The sequence below is a fragment of the Eutrigla gurnardus genome, assembly GCF_963514095.1.
Source record: "Eutrigla gurnardus genome assembly, chromosome: 11".
Taxonomy (NCBI): Eukaryota; Metazoa; Chordata; class Actinopteri; order Perciformes; family Triglidae; genus Eutrigla; species Eutrigla gurnardus.
In genome coordinates, this window is record NC_139925.1 from 3,386,630 (window position 1) to 3,407,336 (window position 20,707).

At 43.2% G+C, this 20,707-nt stretch overlaps 1 protein-coding gene across 1 annotated transcript; it reads left to right on the plus strand.

Moving 5' to 3' along the window:
- The first annotated feature begins 4,689 nt into the window (after positions 1 to 4,689).
- On the plus strand, positions 4,690 to 19,409 carry btaf1 (BTAF1 RNA polymerase II, B-TFIID transcription factor-associated). Its single transcript, XM_084020580.1, has 32 exons — positions 4,690 to 5,168; positions 6,367 to 6,490; positions 6,822 to 6,936; positions 7,661 to 7,804; positions 8,324 to 8,523; positions 9,252 to 9,385; positions 9,711 to 9,840; positions 9,920 to 9,988; positions 10,099 to 10,188; positions 10,277 to 10,372; positions 10,469 to 10,645; positions 10,841 to 10,981; positions 11,602 to 11,726; positions 12,229 to 12,349; positions 12,645 to 12,749; positions 12,893 to 13,042; positions 13,860 to 14,002; positions 14,129 to 14,303; positions 14,412 to 14,615; positions 14,840 to 15,260; positions 15,454 to 15,638; positions 15,721 to 15,877; positions 16,503 to 16,612; positions 16,828 to 17,029; positions 17,138 to 17,286; positions 17,417 to 17,569; positions 17,675 to 17,796; positions 18,347 to 18,514; positions 18,651 to 18,728; positions 18,809 to 18,938; positions 19,013 to 19,154; positions 19,249 to 19,409. Exons 1-32 carry the CDS (start codon positions 5,155 to 5,157, stop codon positions 19,404 to 19,406), a joined length of 4,632 nt encoding a protein of 1,543 aa, XP_083876706.1. The 5' UTR covers positions 4,690 to 5,154; the 3' UTR covers positions 19,407 to 19,409.
- The last annotated feature ends 1,298 nt before the right edge of the window (positions 19,410 to 20,707 follow it).

Consider the following 20,707-nt stretch of genomic DNA (forward strand, 5'->3'; position numbering starts at 1 on the left):
ATGATGATATATTCATGATATATGAGTTAATTGAGCTTTAACCTCGGACTCCCCCTCTTGTCTCTCGGCATCTGAGCTGAAGGAAGAGTAATAATCTAAATGCTGGTTCTAGCAGGTCTACGTTAAACCTCTGAGGTGGACCACATGCCTCCACACTCACTCTGGACGTCAAATACAAATGTTTAGTTGTATAACATGAAAATCAGTTTTTCCCAGGTAACCGTGGCAACACTCTTAAAGAACCCCCCAAGGTGGTCTTGATGGAGTTCTAATTAAAGTCGCATCCTCCCATTAAACAATGCGGTCGGGTCTGAAGGAAACGACCACTTCGGAGTAAACCTCTAATGCACTCTCCGTTCTCATCCATGTCACGATGTGACCCCGGCTACTGAAATAGCGTTTCCTCCTCCGCGAGGCTTCCTGTGGAGGAGGAAGCAGATTGATGATGAACCCATGGCGACGGTGAGGAAGTCTCCTCGTGTGTTCAGGGCTCAGCCAAAAAGCGCCGCCGTCGCGGACACCAGTTCAGGAGCCAAAACCAGTAGGTGGACCAGGATTTCTGAAGTGGTCCAGGAAGTTTTATATGTTTAAATATATATATATATATATATATATATATATATATATATATATATATATATAATAATGTATATGCATACATTATTAGAATTTTGTCTTAAGCTTACTAACCTTGTTTTACTTTTCCCCTTTTTTTGTTCTACTTTAGTTTATTTTACTGTTTTTTGTATTCATTTCTGTAGTCTTGTCACATTGTTCGAGTCTTGTCTTGCGGGGGGGAAAAATCCTAAAGAATCCCACAATGAACAAGTCTTTGCTCAGTTCGACTAAAGCATGAAATCTATTTACCATATGAACCTATAAAAAAAGTGCAAAACAGTAAAAGAAATGAGAGAAATGACTTTCACATACTTTCCTGTGGTTGCATCTGAAAAAACCCTGAACCGCCCACCGATCCATCTGTTACTCCGTGAATACCAAACTTTGTGTTTTCAATATTCAGAATGTGTATTTATGAATGTAATAAACAGGGTGAGATACTCCTCTGATAAATGAGGGTGACCTTGGAAAGAACTAGTGCAGGCTGTCTGGTCTGTCACCAGCAATTAAACATCCATTAAACATTTAAAAAAGCAGTATGTTTTCAGCTCAGCATCTTATAAACTGTGACCTTGGAAAAGAGAAAAAGAAAAAAAATCTTTAATTTAAATCTCTTCATTTGGAGTTGGAACTTCACAGACAATAATATAAGAAATATTGCAATAAAAAAACGATTGCAATATATATTGGATCCAAGCCGGAGAAATAAAAGTGTCATTAGGGGAAAATGCTAATATGAATACTTTACAGCAGCAGCCTCTAATTGGGTCGATTCAGAAATAACGTTAGCATTGTGGTTGCCATAGCTAACAGGAGCTAACTGGCTAAAGTTTATAGCAGTGGCTGAGCTTGACAGTTTAATGGAGTTTGAATTATTATTATTAGCATTTGGAAATAAAGTGTCGATGAAGATACTCAATAATTAATAAAGAATGAATGAAGTTACTGGGATCAAAGATCCCTGATTCTGAGGTCATTGTAAGAAATGTCTGCCTATCGACTGTCGTTTACAGTTAAGGATGCTGAAGATCTAAATGATCTTTAATCAACAGCTTTTAAACAAACCTCCCATTGTGATATCTTCAAATAAGCTATGCATCATTTATTATGTGTATGCTCTGGCAAGGCAAGGCAATTTTATAGCACCTTTCAACAACAGGGCAATTCAAAGTGTTTTACATAAAACATTAAAAGCATTGGAGGAAAACAAACATTAAAACAAGCCAATAATAAAATAAAGTTTAAAATGTAAAATAAATAAATAAATTAAAAATAATAACATGGGGAGGATTAAACAGATCAAATCAGGAAAAAGTAATTTTTTTTACCTTCAATTTGATCAAAAGGTAGAATGATCACTGAGATCTCAGTTATTCCGAGAAGACGACGACACACGACAGCAACATGCTGAGAAGTCAGAGTGTTTTAATGATCAGCTCTGAGTAATATTTTTAATAAGGCCTGCTGTATGTTTTTACTGTTTATTTCCTCCCCAGTTCACCGTCACTGCATCTCTGTTTGAAAAAAACCCCCAATAACTCCACAAATTAACATCATGTTTCATTTCCACACGTCTATTTTTAAATTCTGCAGCCTTTACTGACATCAGTGGGTGAAACGGTGTTCGGCTCCCAAACACAACTGCATCATTAACAGTTTAAAAATAAATGTGCTCGATATAAATGCGTGTTGCTCATTTTTTTCTCCAATACTGATGAGGAGGAGACAAAAGGTACATTACATTTAACAGTATCATACATATTAGCCTCTTGGTTGTTATTTTGAATAGTCAAAAACAGGTGAAAAAAAGTAAATATATACAATTTTTAGAAGTATCAAGCAGATTTGTCCTCATTCCCCATGTTTGTATTTGTTTTAATTATAACAAAAATTGTAATAAAACCCTTAAAATGCTTAATCATATCTGTTCCTATTTATTTATTTATTTTACATATTGATAATTTAATAAAACAGTGAAAATGACTTCCACCCATACATTCTTTGCCGTCCCCGAACAGATGAAACAGTATTTACTGAGATCTAAATGTGAACACACATAACACTCCCCTGTGCTTATTTTCAGAAATTGCGTAACAATGTTTCATAACCAAAAAAAAGAAAAAAAATTGTAGAAACAGGATGCTCATTATGTGATACAATATTTTTTTCATTCCAATTCTGAGCAGTCACAACTTTGCTTCCGTAATGTGGTTTTCATCAGAGGAATCTCAAAGATGTCTCATACGGGAAGTTTCTCCGTTTTGCTGTTAAATCCAGGATAACAGACTTGTATTTGTGTCCGGGGGCAACATATAGCTCTAAACTTTAAGGGGGAAATATCTGACAGATCACACGTCCTGTTGTCTCTGTTTTTCTTTTGTTTGTTTTTTTGTTTTTGCTTTGTTTGTTCTTTTATTAATCTTTTCCTCGAGGGACGACAGGTGGAAAATAGTAATTTGCTACAACCTGGCAGAATGCATATTTTCTTGTTGTACAAGGTTAATGTCTTATTGTGCATTGCCCCTGTCTCAAAATAAAATAAATCACAAATTTACAAATTTACTTCGGAAATGTACTGCAGTTTGCAACTTGATTTCTATGACAATGCCTTAAGAAGAAGAATTGTGGTCCGTTATGATAATTACATTTATTGAATCACATTGCTGCACAGAGAAGAAACAAACCTTCTTATAAACAGGATGTGTTGTATTTATCATTTAATCTATTGTGGAATGAGAGAGAAATACATGCTCTGACATAAAAGTCTTCCGATATGAAAACACTATGAAAGACTTGACTTCATGGCTGAGAAAGATCCAGCCATGAAGTCAAGCTTTATTTTTTGATTGTCTGGTAAATATTTAAACTCTCAGCTGGTCTGAAAACAGTGTTTGTGCTCTGTGGGGGAAACACTGTTGAATCATGCAGCTGTCACGATGATGATGAAAGGGGTTTGATAAACTGATGAGATTATCAACAACAAAATGTGAATATTCATATACTTAGTAAGTGTCTGCAGCCACAGAGACGTCACAGGAAAAGTCAGCGCCATATCAGAGGAAGTATATATGATGCAATAAACCACTAAAATGCAGATGTGTGCGATCGTGTCTGATAGGAGCACTAAACGTCCTGTTGTCATAGTGACAGTTCAATAAAACACACTTCATTTGCACATTGCAAATGCTTGAATAGAACTTCTGTCTGCAGAATTGTCTTCATTGATTAACATTCCTAACTCAAAGGAGTGGATTTTCTGTTTGAAATCGATGGCTTTTCAGGACCACGGTCAGCTCAGGCTTCACTGGAGGCTTTAACTGGAAGCCACGTCAGCAAAATTCAAAATAAAATGTCATGAAAAATATATTAAATCACTAAATTAAACATATAACAAAAATAAAAAATAATTTAATAGGATCCTTTAAGTTACATACAGTTAACTGAGTATTTCTAACAGGAATTGTTGGGATTTGGGTTAATTCCTTTTTTTATTTTGGCGGTATCTCCAGAACGGTAAGTCGTTTAGACACGGGCTAAAGACTGGCGTGTTCAGAAGGGTCAGACGCCACCCACTCTAAGGTCTCGAAGACCCTCCGTCCCCGAGATATAAGCAGAAATGTGAAAATTAGGGTTGGGTATAGAGTTAGTGTTAGGGTTGGGTTAGGGTTACTTCCTTTTATTATCCTGGCTGTATCTCCAGAACGGTCGTAGAGACACGGGCCAAAGACTGGCATGTTCAGAAGGGTAGAGGTCAGATGCCACCCAAGTCTCTAAGACCCTCCGTTCCCGAGATATAAGCAGAAATGTGAGAATTGGGGTTAGGGTTAGGATTATGGTTTATTCCTTTTTTTTAATTTAAACTCTATCTCCAGAACGGTAAGTCGTAGAGACACTGGCTAAACCACTAGAGCCACGTAGGATGCAACAAAGCACCGAACACTACTGAGACTTTCTTTTTTTGACTTTCCATTCGTGTCCTCTTTTAACGTGCGCTGTGATTGGCTCCCCCCTCGATGCCTCTGACCAATCAGCATCCGCCTGCTATGGAGGAAGGAATAAATGCAAGATGGCTCCTCGTATAAAAACAGTCTTCTGGGTCGCCCTCGGCGCGCCACAAAATTACTCTTTATACCTTATTAGGTTGAAATATTTATCTGCGAAGAGTTCCGAAGGGTAACCTCGGCTTTAGATTGATGTGCGTGAGGCACCTCGGCGACGTTTCGTTGCGGCGGGGAGAGGACTTTGAAAGCCATGAATCGGTGGTGAAACTCCGCTCCGCTTTCCCGTAAGAGACAAGAGGGTCGGGGCCTGGTCGGAAGCGGCGCAGCCTGGGCCTCGGCTAGCTAGCTTAGCTGGCTAGCTAGTAGCTGCTAACTAGCTAGTAGCTGCTAACTAAGCTAATGACTTAATCTGGCTACGGTTATCTGCCGCATTGAGAACAGCAGCGAGAAAGAGAGAGAGAAGGGGGGACATAGCTCACATTTTGCCGGTGGCCTGTTGAATGTGGGGCGCGAAAGGCCGCAAAGAAACTAAAACATGGCTGTATCGAGGTAAGATTGTGTTTTTTTTTTCATCTGCAACCACCGCGACTTTCCCCTCTTTTTACGCTAGCCAGCTAACCGGCTAATCCTAGCTTTTTGGTTTGGTAAAAGAATGGCATGGCGACGGGGTTGGCTTAAAAGTTAGCCGGCGAAGCTAACGCCGGTGTGGTTAACGGTATGGTTGTAACTTTTGTTTGGTTACAGACCGAACGCACACACTCACACACAGTCAATTAGGACTCGTGTTTACCACAGGTGCGTAAATGTCAGGTAACGAAGAGAGGAGGGAGAAAAAAACATTTTAAGTGATCGACAGCCTTCAATAATAAAATAGATGACTTTATAACGTAATTTTTAAAAGTTGTAGCCAGTCTGTTAACACGAGATGCCACACTTGGCTACCTGTAGAAGTTAGTATTAATAACTGTTTCAGTGACTAAATGTCAAAGCCCGTCTTCCTCCACCACGCTTTACGTTCAAGTGCCCTCTGACGTCACTAAAACTGCTGGATATCATCACTTCTTCCGTGTTTACTGTGGCTGCCGTTTTCCCCCTGTGGTGATTTGTTGTGATAATTCCACGTGGCTTTTCTTTTCTTTTTTTTTCTTGCATTGCAAAAAAAGCAAGACTCAACTTGTAGTCCAGTTCCCAAGTGTTGGTGGTACCTGGGAACGGGATGGGTGGGCCACACCTTGTAAATCCACTCCGCTTTTTATTAATAGACTACAAATGACCTGAGAAAACACCCAGGTCCATTAAAAGGGTTATACCTGGATGCACAGCCGAACTAAGGGGGCTCAGCGATGTGGGGAAAAATCAAGCATCCCAATATTATTCATCAAATGTCCTCCTATCGGTCTTTTGATGATATTGTAGGGTTGTGCAAAGTATTGAGATAATGAGATTTTAGATAATCACCAGTAATGTGGATTACAAGACTAAGAGGGTGAAGGTGAACTTAGAACAGCTAAGTTTAGTTCAGCCTTTTTAAAAACCGTGAAAATAAAACACTAAGGCCATATAGTGTGTGTGTGGAGGGGTGCATCATATTACTTTGTGCAAATGCAAAGATTTAGATGATCTGGGCCTCATCAGGTTTAAATTTTAGCTGTGGTAAAATTGGAGAAGAGAAACCAGCCTTGTGTGACCTGTGCGTGGCCTGGTTTCCGTTTACTTATTATTTTTGTTTGTTGTCACCCGTCTCTAGACTTGATCGTCTATTTATCCTGCTTGACACCGGAACAACACCTGTAACCAGGAAAGCAGCGGCCCAGCAGCTTGGAGAAGTGGTCAAACTCCACCCGCACGAACTCGAAAATCTCCTATCAAAGGTGCGTCTTTTTTTTTATCGCTTCGTCCGTTGGGCCTTTTTATGAGCCTCCGGAAGATGATGTCGACATGGGCAAATTTGACTGTCCTAATTTGTGAAATGTTGATGATATCTTTCCTGGGGTAATTCTTCCTGGTAGGACAGTGAGCTTGAATTGGCACCTGGATTGAATTCTGTACGTTCATTATTTGACTTAGACCATGTTCCAAAGCAAACATCTTTACTATGCAAAAGCAAGGGCAAATATTGTCTTTCGTCATTTACTTTTGTCTTTCCCTCTCTTTTATAGGTCGGACTGTTTTAATTTAAATCTGTTTTCTGTCAATTACAAGGTGTTGACCTACCTGAGGAGTCCCAATTGGGATACTCGGATAGCAGCGGGCCAAGCCGTAGAGGCTATTGTGAGGAATATTCCTGAGTGGGACCCGTTGCCCAAACCTAAAGAAGGTGAGCTATTTTTTAAGTTAAAGGGATAGTTTGGATTATTAAGTGTGGTTTTTATCAGGTACATATTTGATGCATCACATTTAAGATACCCAATCATGAGAAACTGCTTTCTCCTCTTTTGTTTGGAGTGCATCATCCATCATTTTATTATCTGTTAGTTATCACAGGATGATGACTAGTGATGAAAGAATGCACCTTTGGCAAAGATGGGGGCCAGTAACTCCACTCAGTCTGAGCAGGTTTACTCTGATGCAACATGTTTGTTTTTGTAAAATGGTGATTTGGAGCAGCTTTTCTTGCATGTCATACCCTCTCTCTTCCCCCCCTTTCTTGTCTAGTCTTCGTCTTTCTTGAAACAGACTTTTTTTGATCAATAAATCATCATTTTCACAAACTGATAACAAGCATTGATACATTTCGGTTAGTGGCAGCAGCGGTGTTGTTGAACAACATAAGTTCTCCCAGAGTGCATCAGAAAGAAAGCTTTGTTACATGTCTGCTATACCCAACAGCATCTGTGAAGTCACTGTTTTTGGAAAAAGCTCAGTGTTTTTTTTTTTTTTCTTCCCCTGACAACATTACAAAACCTTCATTTTCAGAACCATCCATTGTGAAGACTATTTTTCCAAAAGAGAACTTGTTCTTGATGAAAGCCATCTGTGTGGAGTAGTAGTTGGGAGGCATGAGGTTGCTGTTGTGTGACACTTTTGTTTGTTTCTTGTAGAGTCTTGTGAACACTTGTCTCCGGAGGACTCCTCTTGCGACCGGTTGACTTTCTACCACTTCGACATCTCCCGCCTGCTCAAACATGGGGCTTCTCTGCTGGGATCTGCTGGGGCAGAGTTTGAGCTGCAGGATGACAAAACTGGTTTGTAGTGATTCTTTTATTGGTTTCTCACAAACGCTCGCACATATGTGGGGGGAAAAAGATGCATTCCGTTCATTCTTAAAGTACATATGAACGTGAGCTTAGGCTGGTTTTGGTTATAGTCTGGACACAAACCACTGGTCGTCTTCTTGTTTTTGATTGAGCCTGAACTACAACGTCACAGCTTGTATGTCGGAGGTTGATGCTGACACGAATACCTCTCAACAAACTAGGCTACTTGGCTGTGAATTTGAATTTAATTTGAATAGGGAAAGCGGCTCATCCTCATCATTTGAAGTACTGCGTTCTGTACCATTGACATTCTCGGTGATTTTTCAAAGCCATTTATGACTTTTTTTTCTTTTTTTTTTCATTATTTTTGGCCTCAAACACTTTACATATTTGCCTTGCAGAATGACACATAATTGGTCTTCCTCACACAACTACTGTTACTCCAAGTACATTGTCTGTCTGTCTGAAGTTTTCCTCTGACTCCCTGTCATTTTTTTTTTTCTCCAGGTGAGATGGACCCAAAGGAACGTCTGGCTCGCCAGAGGAAGCTTCTCCAGAAGAAGTTGGGTCTGGACATGGGCGCCGCTCTCGGCATGGACACGGAGGAGCTGTTCAACGACGAGGACCTGGACTACACCTGCCCACCCAGTGGGCTCCGAGCCCACGGAAGCAAAGCCACAGCTGCATCCAGCTCTCGCAACCACATAGTGGGTCTCATTTTAACCTCTTTTAGCATGTGCTTTGTGTTTCTACATCTCTTACAGCAAGCTGTAGCCTCGGACGGACTATAAGACAATCCAAAATAAGGCAGAATGTGGCCATCCTTTTTGTCGCAGATTATTCCATCAACAGTTGAAGTTGTAGTGAGATACTGTGGCTTTACATCATGTCCTGACTTGCTTCGCTAAGTTGTGTCGACACGTGAAAGAAGGTTGGCTGTAACTCGTCTCATGATGACGGAGGCTGTTGCTGTGGAGCTGTGCAGCGCCAAGTTTATTTAATTCATACCGATTTTAGCTGTCGTCTTCCCTTTGGCCTGGCAGCCTCTTTCTCTGCCTCCTCTTAAATTAAACCGTGGCTGTTTTTGTTTCGTTGTCTTGTATCATGCTGTCGGCTCTTCATATCTTCTGGGCCCGTGTCTTATCTAAGTTAGTAGCAGGCAGGGAATGTAACTGGCAAACGAATAACGGTTGTCGTGATGTTTCTGGTGCTTTGATAACTGGCAGTGTTGAGTTTCATTCACTGACGTCCTGCAGACATTCCCCCACGGTATGAAATTAATATGATCTCATGAATAGGGAGACTGCACTCAGCCTTGAAGAGTCACTGTTTATTTCTATGGTGTTGTCGGTTGGATTTACTTATTTACAGTATGCATCACTTGTGCGATCTGTAAAGCTTTGAGAATGAATTAATAAAATGATTCCTTTTTTAGCCCATTCAGGCTGCGGAGTTGATCGACTCAGAGTTCCGGCCAGGCATGAGCAGTCGCCAGAAGAATAAGGCCAAGAGGATGGCCAAGCTAGTGGCCAAACAAAGATCCAGAGACATGGATCCAAATGAAAAGAGGTAAGATATACATTCTGTTAACATGGGATATTATGGCTCGAGACCTTGTTCTCCACCTCTTAAAACACCAAATAGAAAGATTTTAACTTCCTATTTAACAAATGATACATGTTGATGTAGACATGGGGAAATATGACAATATTTACTCTATGGATAATGGAAAGTTGTGAGTGTTATTTATTTATTGCGACAATCATCCCTTTCCCTAATCGAAGAGCCCCACCAATTGCATTTTATCGGATTTTTATAATTTTTAAATATAAAGTTTCCTTGCTTCTAATAGTGAACATGATTCACTTTTTGAATCTCTCCATCCTTTTTTTAGTAACGACAGTTTTGAGGGTGAACCTGAAGATAAACGAAGGAAAACCACCAACGTAGTGATCGACCAACCTGCAACGGAGAATAAAGTCTTAATCGACAACGTTCCAGATAACTCCGGTCTTTTAGAGGAGGTGAGGAATAAAAAACAAACCGGAGAAGTCACTGATGTCACATCCTGATGATGTAACGCCTCATTTTGGCCTTTTGCAGATCCACGAGTGGCCTCTGGAGAGCTTCTGTGAGGAGCTCTGCAACGACCTCTTCAATCCTTCATGGGAGGTAAAAACAAAACCGTCTTATTTAAACTGTAGTTGAACATGAGGTCTAAGTTAAAGGTGATGAAAATAAATACAAACAAGTGAAATAGTATCACGTGTGGTTGTTTACAGATTCGTCATGGCGCTGGCACGGGTCTTAGAGAGATTCTCAAGTCCCAAGGTGCCGGGGGAGGCAAGCTGGTGGGAAGCACTGCAGAGCAGGTATGACCTCACCTTATCCTCAGTTAATTTATTTTAATAAACCTTTTCAAGAGCAATGATACAATTTGTGTGATGCTTTGATTTTTAGATGTCGCGGCAGCATCGGGAGTGGATCGAGGACCTGGTCATCCGGCTGCTCTGCGTCTTCGCTCTAGATCGCTTCGGAGATTTTGTCTCCGATGAGGTTGGTCAAAAAGTTACTGGCTTCTTTTTATCGTTCAGACGCAGTGTACTAAAGGCGAGGACCTGATTGGTCTCTTTTCTATCTCCCTTTCATCAGGTGGTGGCTCCTGTCAGGGAGACGTGTGCCCAGACGCTCGGCGTGGCCCTTCGCCACATGAACGAAAATGGCGTTTCCATGACCGTCGACGTTTTGCTGAAGCTGCTAAAAGAAGACCAGTGGGAGGTCCGGCACGGGGGCCTGCTCGGGATCAAGTATGCCCTGGCTGTCCGGCAGGTACCACCTGTTCTGTTTAATAAGTGTATCGGGGTAGTACACTGTGTTCAATTTGAGTGCCGTATGGTCATAAATATAATATTGTGGGGGGAGCTTATATCCGTGTGAACTTTTGCGGAGTGATGTCACTGTTAAAGGCTGTTCTTGCCCAAACATCTACGATCTTCATCCGTCTGGTGCCTTTTGTGTCCCCAGGACCTGATCTCCGTTTTGCTGCCCCGGGTGCTCCCCGCCATCACTGTAGGCCTGCAGGACCTGGATGATGATGTCAGGGCCGTGGCGGCCGCATCCCTCATCCCTGTGGTGGAAGGCTTGGTACGGCTGCTGCCCAATAAGGTCAGAGGCACGAGTAGGAAACGTCAGCGTTTCAGTTGGTCACAATCGGAGTCGATACAGGAGCTAGAAATCCTTAAACACTTTTTAGACAATTTTAGTGTGGTATTTTCAAGGTTTGGAAAGGTCTTGGATTTAGAATGAAGGTCTTGAAATGTGTGTTGTATGTGATGACATCTATGATAGAACAGAGAAAAGAAGATCTCCATATCTGAGGGACTGAAAACAGCATTTTCTGACATTTCTTTATGAAAAATGACTTTTGATGATGAACAGATGATGAAAATAGTTGGTGATTATATTTCTGTGGATCTGTTAGTGGAATTAGTTTTCCTTTCATTTGTGGTCCTTCTGTAAAAAGCTGTCTCCAAACATCATGTTGGTTGTTTAGAGGACAATAACATCTCATTTAATGTGATGAACAAGTGACAGAATAAGTAGACTGAATACTGACCATTGGATTGGTACAAATATGGAGTTTACCACAGCTGGAAGGTGCTGGAAATGCACCTTGAAATGCTTGAAAAGTGCTTGAATTTGACTTTGGAAAAGGTGTAGGAACCCTGCACATTATCCTGTATTTCAGATAGATCTTTAATGTAGTGAATGTGTTCGTCTCCCAGGTGCCCTTCATCGTGAACACGCTGTGGGACGCTCTGTTGGACCTCGATGACCTCACTGCTTCCACCAACAGCATCATGACGCTGCTGTCCTCGCTGCTCACCTACCCGCAGGTCCGCCAGTGCAGGTCGGTCCCTCAGAAACATTTACAGGGTCAAGCGAAAAGAGTGTGATGTGTGATTCAAATATATAAATGAATTGGTCCACTTTTATCAGCTACAGGAGCATCTACTTCAGATGGCAAGCTCTGGAAGCTGTGCTTGATTTTGCAATATAAAGCCTGCAGTCAAGATTTGGTTACTGTTGACTTTAAACAATAGATTTGAGGAACTTGTGGTTTGTGTTGCATGAAAAATGCAATTGTGCAAGAACTCAGCGCTGTGACTCGGTGGAGTAGCGCTGTGAGAGCCGAGAGATCGGCTGAACTTAATTTGAACTTTGATTTAGCATAAAAGCACACAATCATATGATGAACGCCCACCACTAACCAAACGTCCTCCAAACACACAATTAGATGGTTGCTGAGTCTTACCGTATACCCTTGTGACGTGCATCGTTTTATTCAGGGTGCTCTGAAATGACGGTGTATATTTTTATATTGAGACGTTTTTTTCTTTCTCCTTTCCCAGCATGCAGCAGTCGTTAACGGTGCTGGTCCCGCGGGTATGGCCGTTCTTGAGACACACGATATCATCAGTACGGCGGGCGGCGCTGGAAACCCTTTTCACGCTGCTGTCTCAAGCTGATGAGGTAAAGTTCACTGCATTTTTCTAATTACTCCCAATAAACAGTATTTGTATCTACACGTCTAACACATTAATGATAAAAAAAAAAACAGTGATTAGAGTGGTTGTCATAGAAACGCTGGGATGAAGCACTGCCCCAGTGTCCCTTCAGATACTTTTCTACCAGAAAAAAACGCTTTGTGAAAACGGGGCCTTTAACTTCGTCTAACAAAATAATAGATATTCCTCAGTTCGTTGTTTGTTAGTTCAGTGTGAGTGTTGTTTATCTGTTGCCTAAAATGAGGACTGGTTTTCTTCAGAGCTGTGCCATGTGGCTCAACCCCATCCTGCAAGAGATGCTGCGGCACATGTTCCAGTCCTGCATCCTGGAGAGCAACGAGGAAATCCTCGAACTGATTCAGAAGGTTTGTTTCTTCATCTGAAGGATTAAGATGGGCTGCGTTTCCTTACTGGAAACGATACAGAAAGTCTCACTTTTCTTTGCTTTAGTAAGGATGACCAGTTGGCGTTCATTTTGATGTATTTGTTGTGGTCTGTCCCGGTGCAGGTGTGGATGGAGCTGCTGTCTCAGGCCCCCCAGCAGTACGTGGTCGCAGCCAGCTGTCCGTGGATGGGCGCCTGGCTCTGTCTCATGATGCAGGCCTCACACATTCCCATAGACCTGAACATGCTGCTGGAAGTCAAGGCCCGCTGCAAGGTCGGCTTTTTTTTAATCATAGATGAGTCAGAATTGTTAGTGGTTCTATCCCAAACTGATGCTCCCGTTTAGCTGCTAGGATGTAGCAATTTTAGCTTGGTGTAAAAACATCAAGTGACTAAAGATTCCAGTCTTGACGTGGGAGTGTGACATAACTCTCCGAGTTCATTAGAATAATGTATGTGACTTCAAGACATCACACAAAACGAATTAACCTTGCTGTGGTTGCTAGGCGACGGCCTGGGAGACGGCGAAGGTAACATCCCTGGCTTTTTATGTTTGAGTCAGAGGAGCCGGAACAACCTGAACCGTCTGTGGGAGGAAATAAAACTGTAATGGACACGTTGAACCAAACAACTCAGTTTGTTTGATGAAACGGGAGATGAGCTGCTTATTTCTTTGCCCACGCAAAGCAACATTTCTAATGCCACATGATTAGGCATGGGACCATATGAAAATTTAATGTCACGATTATGCTGCCAAAATGATTGCAATTCACGACATTAGCCTGATAATCATCAAAATATACTTAAAATAAATTAAAGAAACACGTACTGGTGTCACTATAAATCTTTAATAAGAATAATACGGTCTCCCTACACTGATAAAGTGTTTATTGTTTTTGTAGCCTTTATTCTCAACTCTATTTTTCCATTTCTCTACCTTGATAGCGAGCTAGAAAGCTTTTTCAACTTATGAGTTTTTTTTGTTTTGTTTTTTTAGGGATTTTTTGCGATTAAAATCCTTCATCATCCCGTCCCTACACATGATATGAATGTGTAGGTAATAATTTAAACCCTTAATGTTGATGTAACAGGAAAAGGCTGGTGTGAAGGCACGTCAAGGCACCATTCAGGTGAAGGAAACGGTCCAGGAGTACATCGCCGGTGCAGAGACGGTGACGGAAGACACCGTGACGAGGGACTACGTCGTGGTTCGATCCCGCCTCATGGCCGCCAAGTAAGTAGGTTGTTGCATCGGAACGGGAACAAAAGTTGAGGTGAATTTTGCTCAACAAATAAAGAAACCTGGATTGCTTTTTTGAGTGGTTTGTGAAGATGCTAACTCTGTGTCTCTGTAAACCAGGTTGCTGGGGGCTCTGTGTAGGTGTATCTGTGACCCTCAGCTCAACGCTGCCTCCCAGGAGATCCGACCCGCCGAGTCTTTGGGCCAGCTGCTGCTCTTCCACCTCAACTCCAAGTCGGCCCTGCAGCGCATCGCTGTGGCTCTGGTGCTCTGTGAGTGGGCTACGCTGCAGAAGGTGAAAAGCTCAAGCCTCTTGAGTCTTTTTTTATTGTTATTGTGGATTACTAGTTGCAATACTTTTCTTTTCTGGAGGCAGAAACATTAATCTTCCGACGTCTCTCAGGATTGTCAGATCGTGTCGAGCATGGTGCAGCCTCGTCTCCTGGCCATTCTGTCGGAGCAGCTGTACTACGACGAGATCGCCATCCCCTTCACACGCATGCAGAACGAGTGCAAGCAGCTCATCGCGCTGCTCGCCGATGCCCAGATTGACCTGCAGGATCGCCTCAATTGTAGCGTTTTCACTATTGATCAAGCCAATGACCTGGTAGGTCCATACACGCATAATGATTAATCGGAAACCTTTTTATTAACTGAAAAATTAAGGGAATCCTGAAAGAAACAATATGATTTTTGTACAAACTTGATGGAACCTTTAATTCTTCAGCTGCACTAAAGTTTCTGCAGAAAGTAGGGATGCGTTTGTAGTCGATGGCAGTGTAGATGGAGCGTTTTGATTGTAACCGATTCTCCCACCTCCTTGTTCCCTAGGTAACCGCCATCTTCACAGAGTCAACGGCGGGTCTGAACACAAAGTCCAGCCAGTGGCAAGCGCTGGACAGCAAGCGACAGCAGGCCCAAGCGACGGTGACGGAGACCAACACGGAGTGGCAGCAGCTGCACCTGCGCGTCCACATGTTCGCCGCCTGCGCCGTCATCAACCTCCAGGTGCTTCCGGAAAAGCTCAACCCGCTGGTCCGGCCTCTGATGGAGACGGTGAAGCGGGAGGAGAACACCCTGATCCAGGGCTACGCCGCTTCCTTCATAGCCAAGCTGCTGCAGCAGTGTGCCGGACGCTCGCCGTGCCCGAACCCCAAGATCATCAAAAACCTCTGTGCCTCGGCGTGCATGGACTCGGCGGTCACGCCCTCGTCGGCTTGCCCCGTTCCCCCCACGCAGGAAACCGCCAAAGGTAATATATTTCATTACTCAGTGTTTTCATGAATGTCAAAACATGGCGTACTGACATTATTTGATCTGCTAAATATAAGTGATAAATCACCAATAGAGGGGGAAGGGAATGTAAGGAAGGGTTAGTCTTCTGTGTGCTGTTGACTGTAGTCCTTTCCTTTTTAACCTTATTATCCCAATATTTAATGCATCAGGCAGCGGGTTGGAGAAAGACTGCCCGCATCACATGGTCAGCAAAACCAGAGGCATTATCACGCTGTACCGCCACCAAAGGGCTGCGTTTGCCATCACCAGTAAGAGGGGTCCAGCCCCGAAAGCCCCAAAGACCCCCACCACAGAGCTTCCTCCCGGCAGCACCATCTGCACCGATAACGACGAGGTACTGGAGAGCTGCTGCATTCAGATCTCTGTAACCGCTTGTGCTGTTATTTATTTTTTAAACACGATTTCTTTTTTTGAAGAGCAAGAAGCCTTTCCTCATTCAGAGACGAGGGGCAGAGTTCTCCCTGACAACGGTTGCTAGGCACTTTGGTGCAGACTTCACCAAGTGTCTGCCGTACTTGTGGGTGAACACCGTGGGACCGCTGAGGATGGTCGTCACTGAAAATCAATGCATCGGTATGTTGATTTTATTTACATATCAGACGTAGTGGAACTATTTCTTTCACACGTACTTAAATTGGCTTCTTGCAAATTTAAATTTTAAACTCGTGTCCGTGTGAATCGGGTGCCTACAGGTATGAATGTGAGGTGTAGAAATTGCATCACTTTCTTGTTTTCAGTCATTTTGATGGACAAGGTTGTAAAAATGCCATCATAATCTAAGATTAGCCGTCATGTAAATGTTTCTACGTTATAAGAGACAGCCTAGGTAGTTGTCTAAATCCAATACACTTGTGTAGCACGTCTTTTTTTACATTCAAAGCTTCTTTTGTTGTTTTTGAATGAAGCTTCAAATGTCTGTTCATTCAGCTGTGAGCCTCCCTCAAGTAGGAGAGCAGAGAGAAAAGGTGGTTCTGAAATGATACAATAAACATGGATTGATCGGAATATTTAGTTGAATTGTGGAAATGATTACGTCTATCTTTCAGTGCAGCGGTACACATTGTAATCAGTGTTTTTAAATGAATAAAGCGTACAGCAAAATCTTATCGTATGCATTTATAAGAGCAAGGAGATAAAAATGAGACTCTACTAAATTAGCATCCGTGCTGAGTCACTTCCTGTCCGTTGTGTGTTCTAGACAGGCAGGTCCAGCTGGAGAGGGGAGACGCTGCAGCTCAGGAACTCGTCAACTCTCTGCAGGTGCTGGAAGTGATGGCCGGCGCCATGGCGGCTGAACTCAAACCTTTGGTGAGCCTTCTACACCGACACCTCAGTCACAACGTGATTGATTCTAACGGCATCATTTGGAGAGATAACGGTTTAATATTGCTGATTGTAGCTATGAAAATGTCAGAAAAGAGAATTCACTCGAGAAATTGAACCATATTCAGAATGGAAGGATTTTAAACCAACTATTATAATGCAAAGCAAATATTGACTCCTTTAATTCTTCTTGCTTCTAGCTCCTGGAGCAGCTCCCCTATCTGTTCACCTGCCTGCAGCACCCGTACACGGCGGTGCGTCACATGGCGGCGCGCTGCGTGGGCGTGCTCAGTAAGATCGCCATGCTGGAGACCATGAACACCTTCCTGGAGTGCGTTCTGCCCTGGTTGGCTGCCATCGACGACTGCACCAAACAGGAAGGAGCCATCGAGGCGTTGGCCTGTATCCTCCACACACCGTAACTTTACACAGAAATGAATGCTTTCCCTTTTGATTGGCAGTGCTGGTGTTATTTCTCTACGTTAATCCCCTTGACGAGCGGTCCTCCAGGTGTCATGGAGCAGCTGGACGTGGACATCGTGCCCTACATCGTGCTGCTTGTGGTGCCGGTGCTGGGACGGATGAGTGACCCCAGTGACAGCATCCGTTTCATGGCCACGCAGTGCTTCGCCACGCTCATCCGCCTTTTGCCCCTCGAGGTAGGAACTCATAATCACCTATCACTCTGTTTTTATGCAGATTTATAATTCTCTCTGTGATCATCCAGCGCTTTGCTTCGAAAGCTTTATTTTTATGTGTGTATATATTTGTCCCCTTGTTGTCCACCAGGCAGGTATACCAGACCCTCCAGCCATGTCAGCTGACCTGATCCGCCAGAAGGCCAGAGAACGCCACTTCCTGGAGCAACTACTAGACGGCAGGAAGCTGGAGAACTACAAGATCCCTGTCCCCATTAAGGCCGAGCTCAGGAAGTACCAGCAGGTGTGTGTCCGCACACGTTTTTATCCCGATAATGATCAGAATATAGACCTTCTGCTTGTGTGCGGGCGGATTTCATCACGGGCTCTTTTGTGCGTCGTCTTGCAGGACGGAGTGAACTGGTTGTCCTTCCTGAACAAATACAAGCTGCACGGCATCCTGTGTGACGACATGGGCCTCGGCAAGACGCTGCAGTCCATCTGCATTCTGGCAGGAGACACCTACCTCAGGTAGGCACCAGCACTCCTACCGTTCTCCACTTTCAATTTAGGATTTAAACAGTGAAACCAGTCCGAGCTGTTCATGTCGGTTCAAGTTATCAATGTCAGATATTCTACTGCTTCATCACAATGAGGGCCATTACGGTGCTTTGTCTCCTAATTCCTTGTTGTATTGTTAATATAAACGATTGTTTCTCTCGACCGGAGTTCTGAATTGTCTAAATGCATTAACATGAATTATTTCTGAAACCAAAGTGAAATATCGGATATCTTTCCCTTTTTTTAAAAAAGAAAAAAAAAAGAAAAGAGGAACCAAAATGAGGTTAGGTTAAAAATAAATAAATTAGTGGATTTCCTTCAAATGAAATTGAACTCTAAAACACAGTGAATGTGAAAAGGATTTGTATAATTTACGACCACAAAGAGTCTCACATGCCATCAGACAATCGGACCAATCAGAAGTTTTATGGATGAAAAACTGGGACGAATCACGGCTGATGCTGAAACCATCAAACCCAAGTCAACTGGACCCTCCTCCTGCTTTTGTTTTTCCATTCAGGGCTCAGGAATACGCCAAGACCAAGGCCCCGGACAGCTGCCCCCTGCCCTCGCTGGTGGTGTGTCCTCCCACACTGACGGGCCACTGGGTCGACGAAGTGAGCAAGTTCTGCACCAAAGAGTACCTCCACCCGCTGCACTACACCGGGCCTCCCACGGAGCGGATCCGGTAAAGAGAACGCTGCTTTCAGACTCTCGAACTTGAGCTGTTGAGGAGAACAAAACCTCCCTTTTTAATGTCTGTCTGGATTAATTATTACACGTCTCATTTATATGAATGAACCTAAGCAAACGCACGTTTTCAGGCTGCAGCACCAAGTGAAAAAACACAATCTCGTCGTCGCCTCTTACGATGTGGTACGGAATGACATTGACTTTTTTAGGTGCGTATTCTTCCATTAATAACATCTGTCTTTTTTTATGTTTTTAGATTGGTTTTTAACACAAACTTTTCTGCTTTTAGAAATATCAAATTTAACTACTGTATCCTCGACGAGGGCCACGTCATCAAGAACGGGAAAACCAAACTCTCTAAAGCCATCAAGCAGCTGGCTGCCAACTTCCGGATCATCTTGTCGGGAACGCCCATTCAGGTGAGCTCATGGGATTCCACTTCTCTGCCCGTGTTTACTATTCAGGGCTTGACTGGTTTTTCTCCGTCATCCAGAACAATGTCCTGGAGCTCTGGTCATTGTTCGACTTCCTCATGCCGGGCTTCCTCGGGACAGAGCGGCAGTTTGCTGCTCGCTACGGTAAACCCATCCTGGCCAGCCGCGACGCCAAAAGTTCCTCACGGGAGCAGGAGGCAGGTGTGTCCTTTTAAAAATGTAAACTATTTTTATGAACCCTTAAAGGCTCATTCGAACTAGAACATTAACTTTTATTAATATTGATTCCTCTCAGGCGTGCTGGCGATGGAGGCGCTACATCGACAGGTGCTACCCTTCCTTCTGAGGAGGATGAAGGAGGACGTCCTCCAGGACCTTCCTCCGAAAATCATTCAGGACTATTACTGCAACCTGAGTCCTCTACAGGTACGTGTGGGGAAGCAGGGGAGCTAATAATCAACAGTTTACTGTTTCCACCTTAAAGGTCAGTTGTTGCTAACTTCGGGCCTTCACTTAAAGGATCAGCTGGTGGACAACAACACAGGAACGTAGCTCGTCTGTTTAGCTTCATACTGAAGCAGCTGATAAATGATGTATTTAACATGTGTTCATCAGGTTATTGTAATTATTAGGCTCAAATGAGGAGAGGTTAACTATTAACTTTGTAAAGTCTTTGCTTTTGCATTCTTATGGTTTATTATCACGATCTGGAATATCGCACTAAAACAAGTAGCTTGTAATATAATCTACCAGCCTTATAAGTTTAAAGCGACTGTAAATAATGGCTCCACCTCGGTGAAACAACGTTGGTATGCAGGGCTTGAAGACCTCCGGCACGGTGCCGGAAATCCGGCGTAGCAATATTTTGGTGAAGTGTTTTTTTTTTATTTTTTAACTGTAACCAGTCGTTTAAAGTGATAGTTCCAACTACCAATGGTACTCAGGGTAACCAAGGAGTTCTAGCCAATCAGAGCAGAGTAGGGCGGGCCTTAAGTTTCCAGGCACCTCGGACCGGGACAACGTAGCCAGAGCGATTGATAACATCAGCCCAAAGGCAGCCCTGCACACTTTTCATTCAGACAAACTAATGCGACTGCCACAGTTGTTAGATTTCATCAATGAGACCAACATTAATCTAATAAAAAGAATTTAACCAGCCAGCGGCAAACCTCTAAAAGCGTGCGGATAAGTTACTTGGCTCGTTTTTCTCCCCCGGGATGACGACAGAGGTTGGCCCTGGGCGATCAGATCAGTAGACCGGCGCTGCCGCCGCTGTGACAGCCGTTGCCCTGGTCACCGGTCGCGGCTCCCACAGACTCTGCACTGGATTAAACTGTGACTTTCTCGCATGAAAAAAAAATTAAAACTGTGACGTGTTAACAGCGCTAAAGCCAGAATTAAAACAGCTTATAGCAGCTTTACTGCTATCGCTGTCGATGCTCATAGGCGTAATTTATGGGGGGGATGGGTGGGTTGCAACCCACCCAATAATCCAAACCAGCCACCACAACCCACCCAATATGATATCACAATTATTGATATTGAATGTTCAGCATTATAATCACAACAGTGTGGTAGATTTTCTCAATTTACCAGTAAAAAATAGTGACGTTTGTCTGTGCCCCCTCCCGCTCTGAGATTTGGTTTCGCCCACCCTGCCGGACCTGCGCTTCTCTACTGTCCCTCCCGTCTCTCCCCGCATCAGCGGTATGAAGAAAGCACGCGAAAAAAAGCAAAAGAATAAAAGTATCTTC

Coding starts and splice junctions, on each gene's coding strand:
- btaf1 (XM_084020580.1), top strand. Junction 10,189..10,276: donor TGGGAAGCACTGCAGAGCAG/GTATGACCTCAC, acceptor TTTGATTTTTAG/ATGTCGCGGCAGCATCGGGA. Junction 14,003..14,128: donor TCCCGCCTCATGGCCGCCAA/GTAAGTAGGTTG, acceptor TCTGTAAACCAG/GTTGCTGGGGGCTCTGTGTA.